The 15,222-nt window shown below is 43.6% G+C and overlaps 1 protein-coding gene across 1 annotated transcript in view; it reads right to left on the reverse strand.

The window, feature by feature from the left end:
* CFAP54 (cilia and flagella associated protein 54) overlaps positions 1-15,222 on the reverse strand; it is a 528,182-nt gene that overhangs the window by 368,877 nt on the left and 144,083 nt on the right. Inside the window, exons 23-28 of the mRNA XM_068273664.1 lie at positions 14,506-14,682; positions 13,736-13,828; positions 11,458-11,643; positions 10,003-10,139; positions 8,149-8,296; positions 1,625-1,780 (exon numbers count right to left, since the gene is read on the reverse strand). Of these exons, the coding sequence (XP_068129765.1) occupies positions 1,625-1,780; positions 8,149-8,296; positions 10,003-10,139; positions 11,458-11,643; positions 13,736-13,828; positions 14,506-14,682 (897 nt within the window). The remainder of the gene's footprint in view (positions 1-1,624; positions 1,781-8,148; positions 8,297-10,002; positions 10,140-11,457; positions 11,644-13,735; positions 13,829-14,505; positions 14,683-15,222) is intronic.

Below are 15,222 nucleotides of genomic sequence, written 5' to 3' on the forward strand. Positions count from 1 at the left end.
ATCCAGGTAGTGAGCGGGGACGGACGCATAGAGTCAAGCGCCCGTCCTATACGCTCAGAAGACGCATCTCGTAGTCAGCTGACACTGCCAGTCAGCTGACATGAGTGTGAGCTGCTGTTGGTTGTGTCAGCTGAGTTACAGCTGACACTTAGGTAGGGATTATTGCTGCATTTCGATTGGGTGCTGTGTGAGTGGCCGGCCACTGATTGGGTGAGTGAGTGTATTTAAACCTTGCTTCCTCACTAGCACATTGCCCGTGATAGCTTTGCTTATGCTTGCTGGGTGTGACGTATTGCTGTGGATTTCTGTGTACCGAATTGCTTGGATAACGACTACTCTTTGCTTGCCGCCTGAACTGACCCTTGCCTGGAATATAACTACTCTGTGATCGCCGCCTGTACTGACCTCTGCCTGGACTCTGACCCTGATATCGTTTACTCCTTCTGTACCTTGATACTTCTGATCTACTGTGTATGACCTTGGATTGTTCTGGACTGTGTTACCTCTTAGCCTGTTTGACCTGGAGGATTATTCGCTCACCCTGCATTCAGCCCCAATACTTTGCACACTTAAGGCCTGGGTGTAACCGAAGTCGGGTAGGTGTTGTCTCCTCACCTCCTGTTCAAGCGGGGACGCGCCACATAGGGTGAAGCGTGTGGTGATAGATTGGGGCATTGGGGCTGATTCGTGAGTGGATATTCTGACAGGTCTCACACATCCATGATCAAGATTCCTACCCAAGACCCTTGCACTGCAAGGTGGGAGTGCTATCCAACATGCCACCGCTACCTTTTATCAGAGTGGTGATTATAATCTATACATACATAAAAGGTAGGCATAAGAGATAAATCCAGAATATAAAAGATGTGCTCCAATGTACAAATTCAAAGTTAAAGCTGACCTAAACACGGGACTTCCTCTCTGTTCTAAAGGATAAGCAACAGCATAATAATCTTTAAAGAAAATAATTTATTTGTTACTGCTTACAGAGCTCTTCACAGATGCTGCAGTGTAGTCACTTCCTGTTTTCAAGGAAGCACATACAGAGTTAACCTCCTGTGTTTACATATAACCTGTGTGAACGGCACACCACAGCACAGATCAGACAGAGCTGACAGATCAAATTACAGTGACTCATTACTTCCAGATAAGGGAGAATTAGACAGGCTCTTCTCTCTAAATACAGGCAGGGTGGTTTTCTCTGTGTTTTCCTTCTCTCCTTTGGAAGAGTTTAGGACCACTTTAAATAAATCAAAAATGTGATTACCTTAAACAAGTAGGATTCAAGAGAACATGCAGCACCAAAATATAACAAACTAAAGGGTTTTTATCATTTGACAAGTTTATCAGCTGAAGAAGAGCCTCCAATTACAGGGTAACATTATCTCCCTTGTACAGGATGGTCTCATTCATCTGCTGTGTGAAATCTCGCTCAGCACCAACTACTCATGTTTGATCTGAAGCTGCACAACAGAGCTCTCTAATCCTAATAGGTACATCTACATCAACCCAGATCAAGTGCTTTATGGCTTGTATCTGAGTGACTTGCTCTGTCTAAAGACATAAATATAAATGATTGCTTATCATGCCTGCAAGGATTGCACGTGGGCACCTTTCTGCTTACCTGCACTACTGGAACAGAAGGGATCTTGTGATAGATTACTGGAGCGATCAGACCGTAGCATTGAACAACAGCTTGAAGGGCATAGTTGGCATCATTCAGCAAGCTGCTAACATCAAGAGCCACTAACAATCTCTCACATTCAGCTATCCGACAAATCTGAAGATAACAAAGAGATATTTCGCCTTAGTGGAGCAGATATTTCTGTAAAATCATATACAAAAGAATCTTGGCAATCTAAATGTAAATACATTTATTTATAATCCCTGTTTTCCTCTGCAAATCAATTTGAGATAAATATATTTTTCTCTGCGGAGTACGTAAGCTTTGATTGTACAAATTGCGTGTTGTGTTTGACTCTTCGAGTGAGTTATTCCAGTAATAACCTTCCAGAGTGTGCTGGAAAAAATGACTGCAGTGCTCTCCCTGTTCTACTCCATTCACTCCTAATTTGGCCAACCTTTCCACTTCCTGGGTTCCCTTACACCCATTACCTTACCAACAATTGTTTTTTTCAAGACTAGTTTGTGTGAATAAAGATTTTGTTTTTCACTAAGCCGAGTGTGACACTTACGAAACTTGCTCAGTCGATGGCTCATTAAGCAGACAGATATGCAGCACTGATTTGTTCTAGTGATACCTGAAGTTCAGTGAGAACAATAGAAAGTGCCATAAAGATGCAGAATGGAGAGAAATGTTGCAAAACAAAAGTCAACACATAAGAGGACATTATGAAGGCAGTTACAAAACATTTGAAGAAAGCAATGTTTAAACCTGTTAGCATAAGATATTTCCATAGCAGCTATTCTTTTCTGAAGAAACTAGAGTTACTACTCATTTGCTGGATCAAGAATGGGAATATATTCCATTGGCTGCATCTAATTTTTCCCCTTATGAACAGTCCACATACAATGGGCCTGATTCACAAAGCGGTGCAAAGTGTTTGCACGCCTGTGAAAAGCCCTTTATCACGCCTAAACTCAGTTTAGGCGTGATAAAATGAAACACACGCGAAATCGCGCGGGGCACGGTGCAGTGCGCGCGATGCGCCCATTAAACCCTATGGGTGCTGTGCGCGGAGTCGCGCGATTGCGCGCGCAGGACGATAAAGAGCACAAAACGGTGCTAACTCAGCAGTGCAAAGGTTATCACGCCTAAAGTCTTTTAGGCGTGATAACTGAGTTATCACCGCTTTGTGGATCAGGCCCAATGTGTCCCTCCATCCTACTTACAGCCTATAATAGATATAATAGGTGACACCTCTTCTTTAAAGTTTAAAGCAAAGGGAAATGCTTGGCAGTACACAACAGCCAGAGTGAGTTTTCTTTATGTATGGTACATCCAGCTGAACCTTACAACAGCCAGAGCGCACAGCTATATAAGTGCAAACTTCTTAGTGTACAAGTTTCTCATTCAGCCTAATAGATAAGCTGCAAATAAACCCTCTGGCTATACTTAAGTCTCATACACACATATGAGAACTTTCAACTGGCAAAGATAGGAACTTGATCCCTTGAACTACAGTGGGGTGCCAAGGCTGTACAGACAAATTACTAACCACAAGATCTGATGCTATGTGTGGGGAAGGAGGACTGATGACGCAGAACATGAGGAGCATCATAGAATAGGTAGGGTGAGTGGAGAGAACAATGTGCTCCACCAGTAATTTACCAAGTTGACCTGCTAGATAGATGGGAATCAAGGGTCACTGCACACACTCTAGTTTCTCAGCAGAGACAGTTGTTAAAGGTTGCCTAAGATACGTTTAATCTAGAGTGTGTACAATACCTAAGCCACAGTTAGGCCTGGTTCACATTAGCGTTCCCTGTCCGGATCCGCCTGATCGGATCCGGACTGTATACTGTACAAACGGAACGTACGTTCCGCATAGTAATGCAAAGTCTATGCGGACGTTCACATGCGTACGTTCCGTACAAAACGGAGCCGGATCGGATCCGGACTCCGGACACTTTTCCAACATGCGCTATTTTTCAGGTCCGAATCACCCGGCCCACGCACCCGGACCGGAGCCTGACTGCACCATCCGGAAATAGAAACCTATGGGGAACGGAAAGCACAGAATACACAGGATACAAACACCTGACGTTCTACCCCACTTCCTATGCGTATTCTAGCGGCCATTTCGGATGGGGACACATGGGCAGCAGTGGAGCAGCAGTGACTAACGTGCTGGAGCTGTTTGGCAGTATGTCGGAGGTGGAGGTGAGGCCTAAACAGCGGAGGACCTGATTCTACAGGTGCACCAGGTGCACCTTCTGCTGACCTCAACAATTTTATTAGTAATTTCGCTGTTTTTACCACACAGATCCAGATGGGAGCCTGATATATTCCTGATGCAAACGGACCGGATCCGGATCAGATCCGGATCGGTTCCTATCCGGATCAGGTCCTGATCCGATCCGGATCCAGTCCGTTTGCATGCCAAAACGCAAGTGTGAACGGGGCAGGCAGTCAAAGCTGTTACATTTGTACCACTTTAATAGTGGTAAATGACCATAAACTAGCGAACAAGTGTTTGAAACAAGCTTGAGAGTGATAGCATTATCCACTGTGACGAACACAAAGAGACAGCTGCGGTGAACAGCGATACCACCGCAGCAGCCTCCATTTCTCTGCCTAGCAAAGGGAAATGCTTGGCAGTACACAACAGCCAGAGTGAGTTTTCTTTATGTATGGTACATCCAGCTGAACCTTACAACAGCCAGAGGGCACAGCTTTATAAGTGCAAACTTCTTAGTGTACAAGTTTCTCATTCAGCCTAATAGATAAGCTGCAAATAAACCCTCTGGCTATACTTAAGTCTCATACACACATATGAGAACTTTCAACTGGCAAAGATAGGAACTTGATCCCTTGAACTACAGTGGGGTGCCAAGGCTGTACAGACAAATTACTAACCACAAGATCTGATGCTATGTGTGGGGAAGGAGGACTGATGACGCAGAACATGAGGAGCATCATAGAATAGGTAGGGTGAGTGGAGAGAACAATGTGCTCCACCAGTAATTTACCAAGTTGACCTGCTAGATAGATGGGAATCAAGGGTCACTGCACACACTCTAGTTTCTCAGCAGAGACAGTTGTTAAAGGTTGCCTAAGATACGTTTAATCTAGAGTGTGTACAATACCTAAGCCACAGTTAGGCCTGGTTCACATTAGCGTTCCCTGTCCGGATCCGCCTGATCGGATCCGGACTGTATACTGTACAAACGGAACGTACGTTCCGCATAGTAATGCAAAGTCTATGCGGACGTTCACATGTGTACGTTCCGTACAGAACGGAGCCGGATCGGATCCGGACTCCGGACACTTTTCCAACATGCGCTATTTTTCAGGTCCGATTCACCCGGCCCACGCACCCGGACCGGAGCCTGACTGCACCATCCGGAAATAGAAACCTATGGGGAACGGAAAGCACAGAATACACAGGATACAAACACCTGACGTTCTACCCCACTTCCTATGCGTATTCTAGCGGCCATTTCGGATGGGGACACATGGGCAGCAGTGGAGCAGCAGTGACTAACGTGCTGGAGCTGTTTGGCAGTGTGTCGGAGGTGGAGGTGAGGCCTAAACAGCGGAGGACCTGATTCTACAGGTGCACCAGGTGCACCTTCTGCTGACCTCAACAATTTTATTAGTAATTTCGCTGTTTTTACCACACAGATCCAGATGGGAGCCTGATATATTCCTGATGCAAACGGACCGGATCCGGATCAGGTCCTGATCCAATCCGGATCCGGTCCGTTTGCATGCCAAAACGCAAGTGTGAACGGGGCAGGCAGTCAAAGCTGTTACATTTGTACCACTTTAATAGTGGTAAATGACCATAAACTAGCGAACAAGTGTTTGAAACAAGCTTGAGAGTGATAGCATTATCCACTGTAACGAACACAAAAGAGACAGCTGCGGTGAACAGCGATACCACCGCAGCAGCCTCCATTTCTCTGCCTAGCAGTCTGTCCAGTCCTCGGGCGTCTAGCACGCCGAGGACGGGTTTGTCAGCAGCACATAGGGTTGCAATGTCGCGTGCGCGTGCGCACAGACGAGACCTTTATGCGGGGTGGAGGTGCGTCAGCTGACCGGCCGGTCGGCTGACGTCAGAGGAGACGCTCGGCGCTCCTCATTGGTTGATGAGAGGGGGCGTGCCGCAGGGGTCTCCTCTGCTTCTTAAGCCTCTCGGATTCACTCGCAACTTGTCTGCTGTTGCGAATACTTCGTGTTAGCGCTCAGACCTTAGATAGATCCGGTGTGCTTTGATCTGGGAGGAAACCGGGGATTTCACACAGTGTTAGGATTTTGATAGCCATAATCATTATTTAATATTGTATTATCTGTGTATGACTCTTGCTCGTTCTGACCATTCTTACTCTCAGTGATTCTGTACTTCTGCCCATCTGATCTTGTTGCTGACTCTGCCTGTTATAACCTTCTTGCCTTTGCCTTCTGTCTTTGTACCGTATCTGCCAGTCTGTTGCCAACTCGTTTAGTCTGAGTACTCCACTCTCACCAGAGGGCCCTTGTCTCTGGTGAGGGGTTCAGTACTGTTAGTGCCCACCAGCTCCTCTGGTGTGGCATAGCTAAACCTATCAGTACTACTGTTGCACCAAGCACTATACCTTACTATCACAGTAACTGTTGTATACTTGTATTATTGGTGATTCTGCAGATCATCATATAATCAGGTATATCTGCATTATAGGTGATACTGCAGATCACCTAATAATCAGAATTCTGTTACTTGCTGACACCGATCGTTACATCCACTTTCATAGAGAGCAAGATAACTTTCAGCGCAATCTATGCTCCTGTAGGAGCCGAAAGTAAAGTAAAATTGGTCATGCAGCCTCTGAGAAAGCAAGCATTAAAACCCACAATACATGTGGGGCATCTAATGGGGTTCTCCCTAATCTCCTTCCTGACGCTTTGGAGATTGTGAATGCCAGAACTCAGCATGATTAGTTGTAGTAAGCACCTTTACACTCACATTGCACCTTAACAGTACAGTTCTATGCTGTGCTATTGAATTAGAGTCACTGTAGTTAGCACTTTATATTTATTTTTTCCTATATTTTTTCTTCTACATTGTGATATTATTGTCCTGCTCTTTTTGCACAATTCCTCTATTGTTTGCACTTTTCTGATTTCTCTGGGCCTCTCTTTTTTTTAACCCAGGTTCCACACAGAGGGGGTTCTATTTTGAACCTACCAAGTGAATCATTAGAATTTAAAAATATAAGATCATGGAAGACGATTTTGAATATTGGTTTTAAAAGGTTTTATGAAGTGCACTGTTTCATTAAATCAAGTATTGTTATGTTCTTAAAGAATGTTTCACTCTATTGCCATTCTTTCTCTAGTATGTAATATGCATAGACTTTAGATTTTTCTTGGCCAAAATGATAATTTCTGATGATTCCAGGCACAACGATAAAGTGTGTATAAATGTCCCCCGATGTTACTGGCCCCCTGGTTGAATTTTTATCCCACTATGGCCTCTGTCCTTTGTGGGAAGTTCAAGGGAACAGTGTTGTGTCCGAAAAGCCCTCATTCCAAAACTGACGGGCACCAACATGTTCTGTCAAAATTGTTTTGGGTGACGTATTAAACATATGTGATTGTTTATTAGCACCAATGAATGCATGCTTGTTGATGAAGAGAAACTCAAACAAGACTATGTAGAACTGATCAACATAATATATAGGCAAACAGACATCTTAAAACATGAGCAATATAGCAGGCCTCACTTGCCTGTCCAGCATAGTCGGCTGGTACATACGTATGTCCATAGGCGTCCTAGCACAGCTTGTCAGGCTCCTATGCGTGGAAGTCTGGCAATTTAAATGCGCACACATCATGCACTACAGCATAAGCGCTGGTGCCATCAGAAGGCATCTGCAAGTACATCACCTGGCGTCTGGCATGCGCATTTGCCTTTGGTGCTTATGTGCCAAAAAGCCTATTTAAGCTTGGCCAGTGCTGTAGTATTGCAGTTTGTATGTGGTTAGTGAGTTTTCCTTTGCGCCTGCCTGTTCCTGTTGATGTTGACCCTGGCTACTCGATCTGGTACAAATCTAAGCTTTGACTAACTACCAGTTCTGTTGCCGACTCTTGTCTGGGGACCTGATTTTCTGCTGAACTCAGGCCTATACGAGAACCTGTCTAGTTGCTGCCTTCTGACTGTGTGAGGATCCAGCTTGCTGCCAATCCTTGATGTGTACCTCTAAAAGCCCTGCCTAGGAACCACTACTTTCCTAACTGGCATCCATCCACAGAAGCGCTTCTGTACAACTTGCTTGGTCATGCGCTTAGCAGTCATGCCAACTGGTTTGCTAGCACTCCTGCCCCTTGTCCTCCTTAGGTCGTTGTACAAGCTCCAAACTGTTATATACAGCTTTAGTCACTTCAATAATTAATAATGTGTGAGTGTGCATGTCTGCATGTGTGTGCGCATGCCTGTGAACATGCATGCACATGTGTGTGTGTTTGCTTGTTTTCCTACTTACTTGCTTCTTTTGAAGTATTCCACCTTCAGAGACAGAGTCACAAAAGAGAGCCCCTTCCTTCATATTTATGTCACTCCATGTAAAAATACTTCCAAGAAATAGTTGCAGCAGTATAGGAGATGCCTTTGATATGGCGTTATTGCACAGTCTGTGGGGAAATGCTTAGGTCACATTCATGGACTTATCAAAGATAGTGAGCTTAGGCTCGTACAAGAACAATTAAACAATGTAAAATTAGCTTTAACAATAATGATACTAATTATGCCATTCTTATCAAAACTGATTAGTTTCTGCAGAAGATGAAAGATAATGGAGATTAGTAATGACAAGCAAACCTTCTACTTAATAATGAGAGTAACTATCCGCGAGTGCTAATTATAAATTATTCCATATACATGGCATATCTTCACTGGCCATTATGGTTACGATGGAAACCTTCAACGAGCCACATTATTTTTTCAAACAGATAATATGACACAGTGATAACAAAATGATGTGCAATATGCTGTATAGTGATGTAGATGCAGAAGTATGAAATACATCTTAATGTTTTACATGTAACACAAATGTCAAGGCATAAACAGACAAAATATGTACAAACCTCAATTTGGAGAATTATTCAATAGGAACACAGTTTTGCACCTTGGCACATGCACACTTAAAACATTCACAAGTAAAGATTTCATTATTGCATTCTCCAGTAGAGATGGTCACTAAGATGCAGCTACTGAGTTGGATTGGGTCCGTTTTAAGCTGTATGCCATTAGCTTGCAAACTCCAGCACATACCCAGTTAAAAGTATTCATTCATGTACCGTTTACACATGCAGGTAATTCCTGAATTGTGTTACTCTATTTTACTGCAAGGGGCCACACAAGCAATGAAAGTCTATGGAGACCCTAATACTTATTGCAGTCCGTTGTGGTGCGCTGAAAGTATCTAAGCATGCACAAGGGCAGCAGGGCACTACCGCAAGCACTGTGCTTAACGCAGAGTGCTTGGGGTAATGGAAATCTATGGGTGACGCATGTAGTGTAAACCACAGAGTGTAATGCGTGCATGCACGGACCGACAGGAATCCCAGTGACGTACTCAATGCCCAGCGGGGAGTACGTCACTGAACAGGGGGCAGCGCTATGCATATGACTGCACTCGTTTTTGCATTGTGGTGGGATGCGTCAACAGCATTGCATCCCCACCACAACGCAAAAAAAATGTATAAAACCGGCCTTAAAGAGAACCAGAGATGAAGCCTTAGAGAAAAGACAGATACTTATCTACAGTATATATAGGGACTGTCCTCCTCACCTCCACCGTCATTTGGCTGGACCCCATTTTACATCACAGCTCAACTCACCTCTGTTCAAAAGCATGGCCATACTGCACCTGCGCGAGTACGGCCATTCCTGCGCACTAAGTCGAAACCATACATGAGCAGCTTCAGTTTTATGTGTAGGTATGGGTGATTCCGTGCAAGTGCAGTATGGCCGTGCTCATGCAAGGAGGGGGGTGTGGCCATGGAGCGTATCTGACAAGCTCTTGGCAGATATGTTCCGAGGGTCTGTGCAACGGGGATAGGGTGGGGGGCAGGTGGACACGGGAAGCCTGTGGAATATTCAAAGGCTTCCCTCTACCTAGGTAAGTATCTGTTTTCACTCTCATTTTTCTCCTCGACTAAATCGATCCCCTCAAGCTGTACAGATCTAGCTGCAAAACCGTCACCAAAAAAGTGCTTAGCCTAACATGGCACTGGTTTGCAGATAAATGGCATCTACATACAATGTACATAGGCATGCTAATGATTAGTAGGAAATGAAGCCTGTACTTCTGTTTATAATGTATTCAGGCACTTACCTCCTCTGACATACATAATCCTCTATGTCTTCTGATACAGATGGATCCGCAGAGACAGGAACCGGTGACAAAAAGTAGCTCCACAGCACAGAGCAGGCTTTCTTTGCCACTTCATAGTTACCAACATGATAGGCACTCTGTGTCAACAAAAAATAATATTTAATTTCAATTTAATTTCAACAGAAGCCAGAAATAGCTACTAACACGCATCTACTGAATTTGGTCATGTAAAAGGGTTTCACAGGCATGGATTTATATTAACTAAATCCACTGCTGTTACTTGGCAATGTATGCAATCCTAGCTGTGAGTGATGCCTCATTTACAATATTGTTGCTCGACAAATCATTCTGCCTGCTGGAGTAGCTTGTCCACCAGTGTGTTTACAGAAGACAAAAGTAGGAAAATTTGGGCATGTGTGTGGGGGAATGTTTTGGTAACATTTTGGAGATGGCCCGTTCCTGTTCCAACATGATCAGAGTTTGGTGTAGGAAAACATGACTGTCTGCCACAGAGCCCTGACCTCAACCTGATACAATTCCTTTGTAATGAGTTTGAGGGAAGTCTGTGAGCCAAGGGGCCCCCGCTGCGTTGTATAATATGGCACCTGTATGACTGCGCGGATGTGTGTTGATGTTATGCATAGTGTGATGAATACAGGTTATAATTATCGCTCCATTTGTATGAGACAGCTGTCTTTTATGACTAAATTATCAACTTTCATATGTGATTTTAATGAGTGAATCAATGTTGTACTGTCCCATTATCATTGAGTGTACTGGATTTGTTATGTCTCATTTTTGTATCAATAAAAAGCCCAGTTGTTGTACACTAAAAGTGGCTTGTGACCCATGCATGCTAGAACTCATTTTTGATTGAACTATTCACAGGGTTAGGCCCCGCTCACTATTCTATTTGGGTAAGGTGGCAAGGGCATTAGACATACGCCACTGTTTTTCTTTCTTTCTCAGTCTGTGAGCCAGGCATTCACCTCACATATACTCTTCTAGAAGAACATTCAACATTCCCATGAACACACTCCTAAACCTTGTGGAAGGCCTTCTCCAAAGAGTTAAAGCTTTTATAGCTGTGAGGGTGGACAAACTTCCTATTAAGGCATTAAGAATGGGATATCATTGAAGTTTGTGTTTATCTAAAGGGAGGCTTCCCAATAATTTTGCCAATATAAAGTTTTATGCACTGAATTTCATTAAGCAGAATTATGTGCGTAAAGATTAACGTTCAATAGAGTGCAATGCATTGCATTCTTCTCTACTCATCGTGCGCTAAGACTTTATGCACATTATTTTGCTTAACACAGTTTAGTACATAGATTTAAAAAAAGAATATGTAAACACCTCATAACTGATCTTATCCATTTGGATTGATTTTATTAAAATCAAATACTCCACAGAAAGCATTAAATGATGTTATATTTCCAGATGGAATGTAGGTACCTGTGCAAGGTAAGCCCATGTGGCAGGCACTGACAGAGGTGAAGAGGCAAGGATTGGCTTAGTTGATTCTCCAATGACATCTCCAATGAGATGTCCATCTGCTGCATATGCTGCTACAGCAAAGACATATTTTTCATTTTGCTTGAGACCCCTAACCTCCAGTAGGTTACTTTCACTTGCTGGAACCTGTGAAGTAAAATACAATATAGAAAAAAAAAACATTAATGCAAATAAGCTAGGAATATAGGTCCACAAATGAGCATCTATATTTCATACATGAAAGAGCTGGCACTAAACAAACACCCTTATATCTAAGCTAGCAGTCCTGTAGTTGAATAACTATTGTATTCATATCTCTGCAGAAGAGCAGTACAACATATGTAAACCACACAGAAATTCTTTATCCCTGTTTTCCATGCACTTATGGGTGTTCACAAGTGAGAGTAGGCAAGGGCTACTGACTGATATACTGTAGTTAGTGGCATTGCTTCTTATAATGTCTCTTTCCTGTTATCAAACAAACAAACAAACACAGAACATTTATATCGCGCTTTTCTTCTTGCGGACTCAAAGCGCCAGAGCTGCAGCCACTAGGACGCGCTCTATAGGCAGTAGCAATGTGAAGGAGTCTTTCCCAAGGTCTCCTACTGAATAGGTGCTGGCTTACTGAACAGGCAGAGCCGAGATTTGAACCCAGGTCTCCTGTGTCAGAGGCAGAGCTCTTAACCATTACACTATCCAGCCACCATTATGCTGTCTTCTTGTAGCCTGCATGTATGAGACGTTATTCTGTGCAGACAAGAACAACAATGGAGAGAGATACCCGTGTGGTGTTTATTAGAGTTCATAGCGATAGCGATTAAGCTGCAGTGGCCAAATCTAATATGAAGCCTGGATGCAACATATTAGCAGTCAAATTCTGTAGCTGGTGACACCACTAAACTACTGAGCTATTTTCACAAAGTTGTGTGACCTGCAACTTTTAGGCCCCTTTTACACTTGACTTGCAAATGTGTGTTGTGTTACCCTGTTTTCCCGCAGGGCAATGCAACGACAATGCAAGTCAATGGGGCCTAGCACACTTACTGCGTCATGTTGTGCCGGAAGTGGCTGATTGGCTCCTGACCCGTTGAAAAGTCAACAGCGCATTACTGTCGGACTTCTGCAGCGATCCGGCAGCGGTGGCGTAGAGGGGGCGGCACTAGGCATATGCGCCAGTCTGCACACTGTGTTGTGGGGTCATATGAATGCCGTTTTGTGCGTTGCGGTGTAATGCGATGGGGTGGAGCATCACACAGAAACATAATTGCCAGGTGAAAAACTGTCTTTAACTGTAAAATTACCCTTGTAGCCACAAGCATCTCCCTGTAGTCTTCTTTCTCTATGTACCTTGTAGATTTCAAATACAGATATAAGGTTTCTGCAGCTCTACTAGATATTTAGCTTTAACTTGTATATGCATTTTTACCGCTGCCCAGAGTTTCATATTAAAAGGCTGATTCATTAAGTGCCAATAATGCCATATAATGTTTATAACAGTACCCAGCTCTTTCACTGATGACAGCAGCAGCTCCCCCATGTAATATTTGCCCTAATCATCAAAGATGTTAGACAGTGTTGGATAATATGATCAGCACCCAAGTATTCATGTAAATTTCTCTTAACAGTTCCAGATTCTCTGCATCAGGGGACTCAGAGTAACCAATGATTAACAGATTCCTTGCCTATGCCAGTGTAGGGACAACTGGCTGAAGAATTAATGCAGCTTCCAGTCTCTGTACTTCTTCTATAATGTCCAACAGACATCAGTAAGGCCCTGTACACAGTGGTCAGTTGCGTAGCACATTAATTTTGCATGTTAACTCACTGCCCATTCAATTCTATGGGCCTGTTTCTCATGTAAGTTATGGTGTTGTTCTAACTCTCTGCATGCAGGCTTTGCAATAAAGTCTATGTCTGGTCTTCATTGCAGTTCACACACATTTTAACGTGTGCGTTATGCAACTGACCACTGTGAACCTAACCTAAGAGAAACAATATTTACTACAGCAATGCTGTTCGTAAAAATCTTAAATTTAACTATATCAGCTGAAGACAACTGCAACATTTACTTTGGCAGAAAACATTTTCTGTGTACTTGAGCAGAGGCATTTCCATTATACGGGTTTTGTGAGAATTCTCAATGTTATGCCCATAAATGTTTTTCACCACTTCTGCATTATAGCATGGGCACATAAGTAAATTAAAGTCTTAGTATTACTACAACCTGACATCGTACCTCCTCTCCAGTTCCAGGTAGATGATGGTCATTTAGCCTGACTTTTACATTAGGGCCTGTCACACTTCGCCCAAATATGCAATACCATGCCACCTTTGGATACAAAATTATACAGAACACAAATGAAATAAACTCTGTTTCAAAAAAACAATAGATCCCTTTTATCTATATCTATTCAATGGAGTGATTCAATTACCATATATATGCGAGGATAAGGCCCCCCCCCCCCCTGCACATATGCCACGCACGCACATAAACACACACACGACCTAAAAAATAGGCTAAAAGCTGTGACCTGCCGATTGACCAACTGCCCTTCCCCCTCAAGTGCCACCATGAACCCCTATGCAGTGCCCTGGTTTGTAAATGACATGGATGCTGAGTGCACATACGAGCATACTTTAGGATGTATATCTACCTGTCCTTGCTCTAGCTTGCTTCCTCTAGTATTCCATGCATGCTTCTGAATGAACTAGCCACTAGAGCTCCATGCTCACTGCCATGTGACTGCAGTGAGCCTGGAGCTCTAGTGGCCAGTTCAGAAAGCTGCTGGGGACACTAGAGAGAGCAAGCCAGAGTGAAGATACATACTGCAATCTGTTCCGCTCAATCTATGCATATGGGTTCTCCATGCACATATCACCTGCAATATATCGCCTGCAGATGACCCCACACACCACCCAAAATGTAGGTGTCAAAAAGTCAGCTTACCTGCATTGAAATATGGTAAGCAAAAAGATTGATAGACTGCTACAAGAGTTTATAATTACCTTATTCTTTGTTTTGAATGGAGCTGGCTTAAACACCATGGAATTTTCTGTTCTGCCGACCAAGATGGGGGCAGGCGGTGATGATACTTTACCGCTTTGAGACTCTTGAGGTTTAATGCAAGACGAATAGACTGCATATTCTTCAGCTTCAGTTTGCTGAATCAGTTTTTCTGCATCCTGCACACAAGGTAGCCCAGAATGAGATAGGCAATACGTTTATCCTCAACCCGTCTTCATCCCATCTACAGTAGTCCTGTATTACACTACCTCTCACTTCTTGCAATTATGACAACCATTTAAAAGTACCTCTGACCTGACTGTGAAATAAAGCTCATGGTGGGATAGATTACCCGTCACCGCTCATTGTCATAAGGGGTCCCCCCCGTTCCCCATCCTCTGAACTCCGCAGCCACCCGCAAGTTCATCCGAGGGGCGCAGAGTAATTATGCACTTATACACGAGCGCTTTGCTTTCACTGTGCCAGAGCGATTTGGAACTGCACCTGCGCAATTCACCTTGTGCGGTGTAGCTTGGGATCTTCCAGTTTTTTATTATTAGATTCTGTTGAAGACCAAAGGGCCCGGGGAAAGAAGGGGACCCCGACAAAAATGCCAGCTTCTGCTCAAAGAGAGAGTGGGAGATTTAACAGGATTAGAGAAGGATCTTAGGTCAGGTAATCTAGCCTACTACAGGCTTTATTTTATAAAAGGCTTGTCA

This window comes from Hyperolius riggenbachi, chromosome 3 (assembly GCF_040937935.1).
Source record: "Hyperolius riggenbachi isolate aHypRig1 chromosome 3, aHypRig1.pri, whole genome shotgun sequence".
NCBI classification, from domain to species: Eukaryota; Metazoa; Chordata; class Amphibia; order Anura; family Hyperoliidae; genus Hyperolius; species Hyperolius riggenbachi.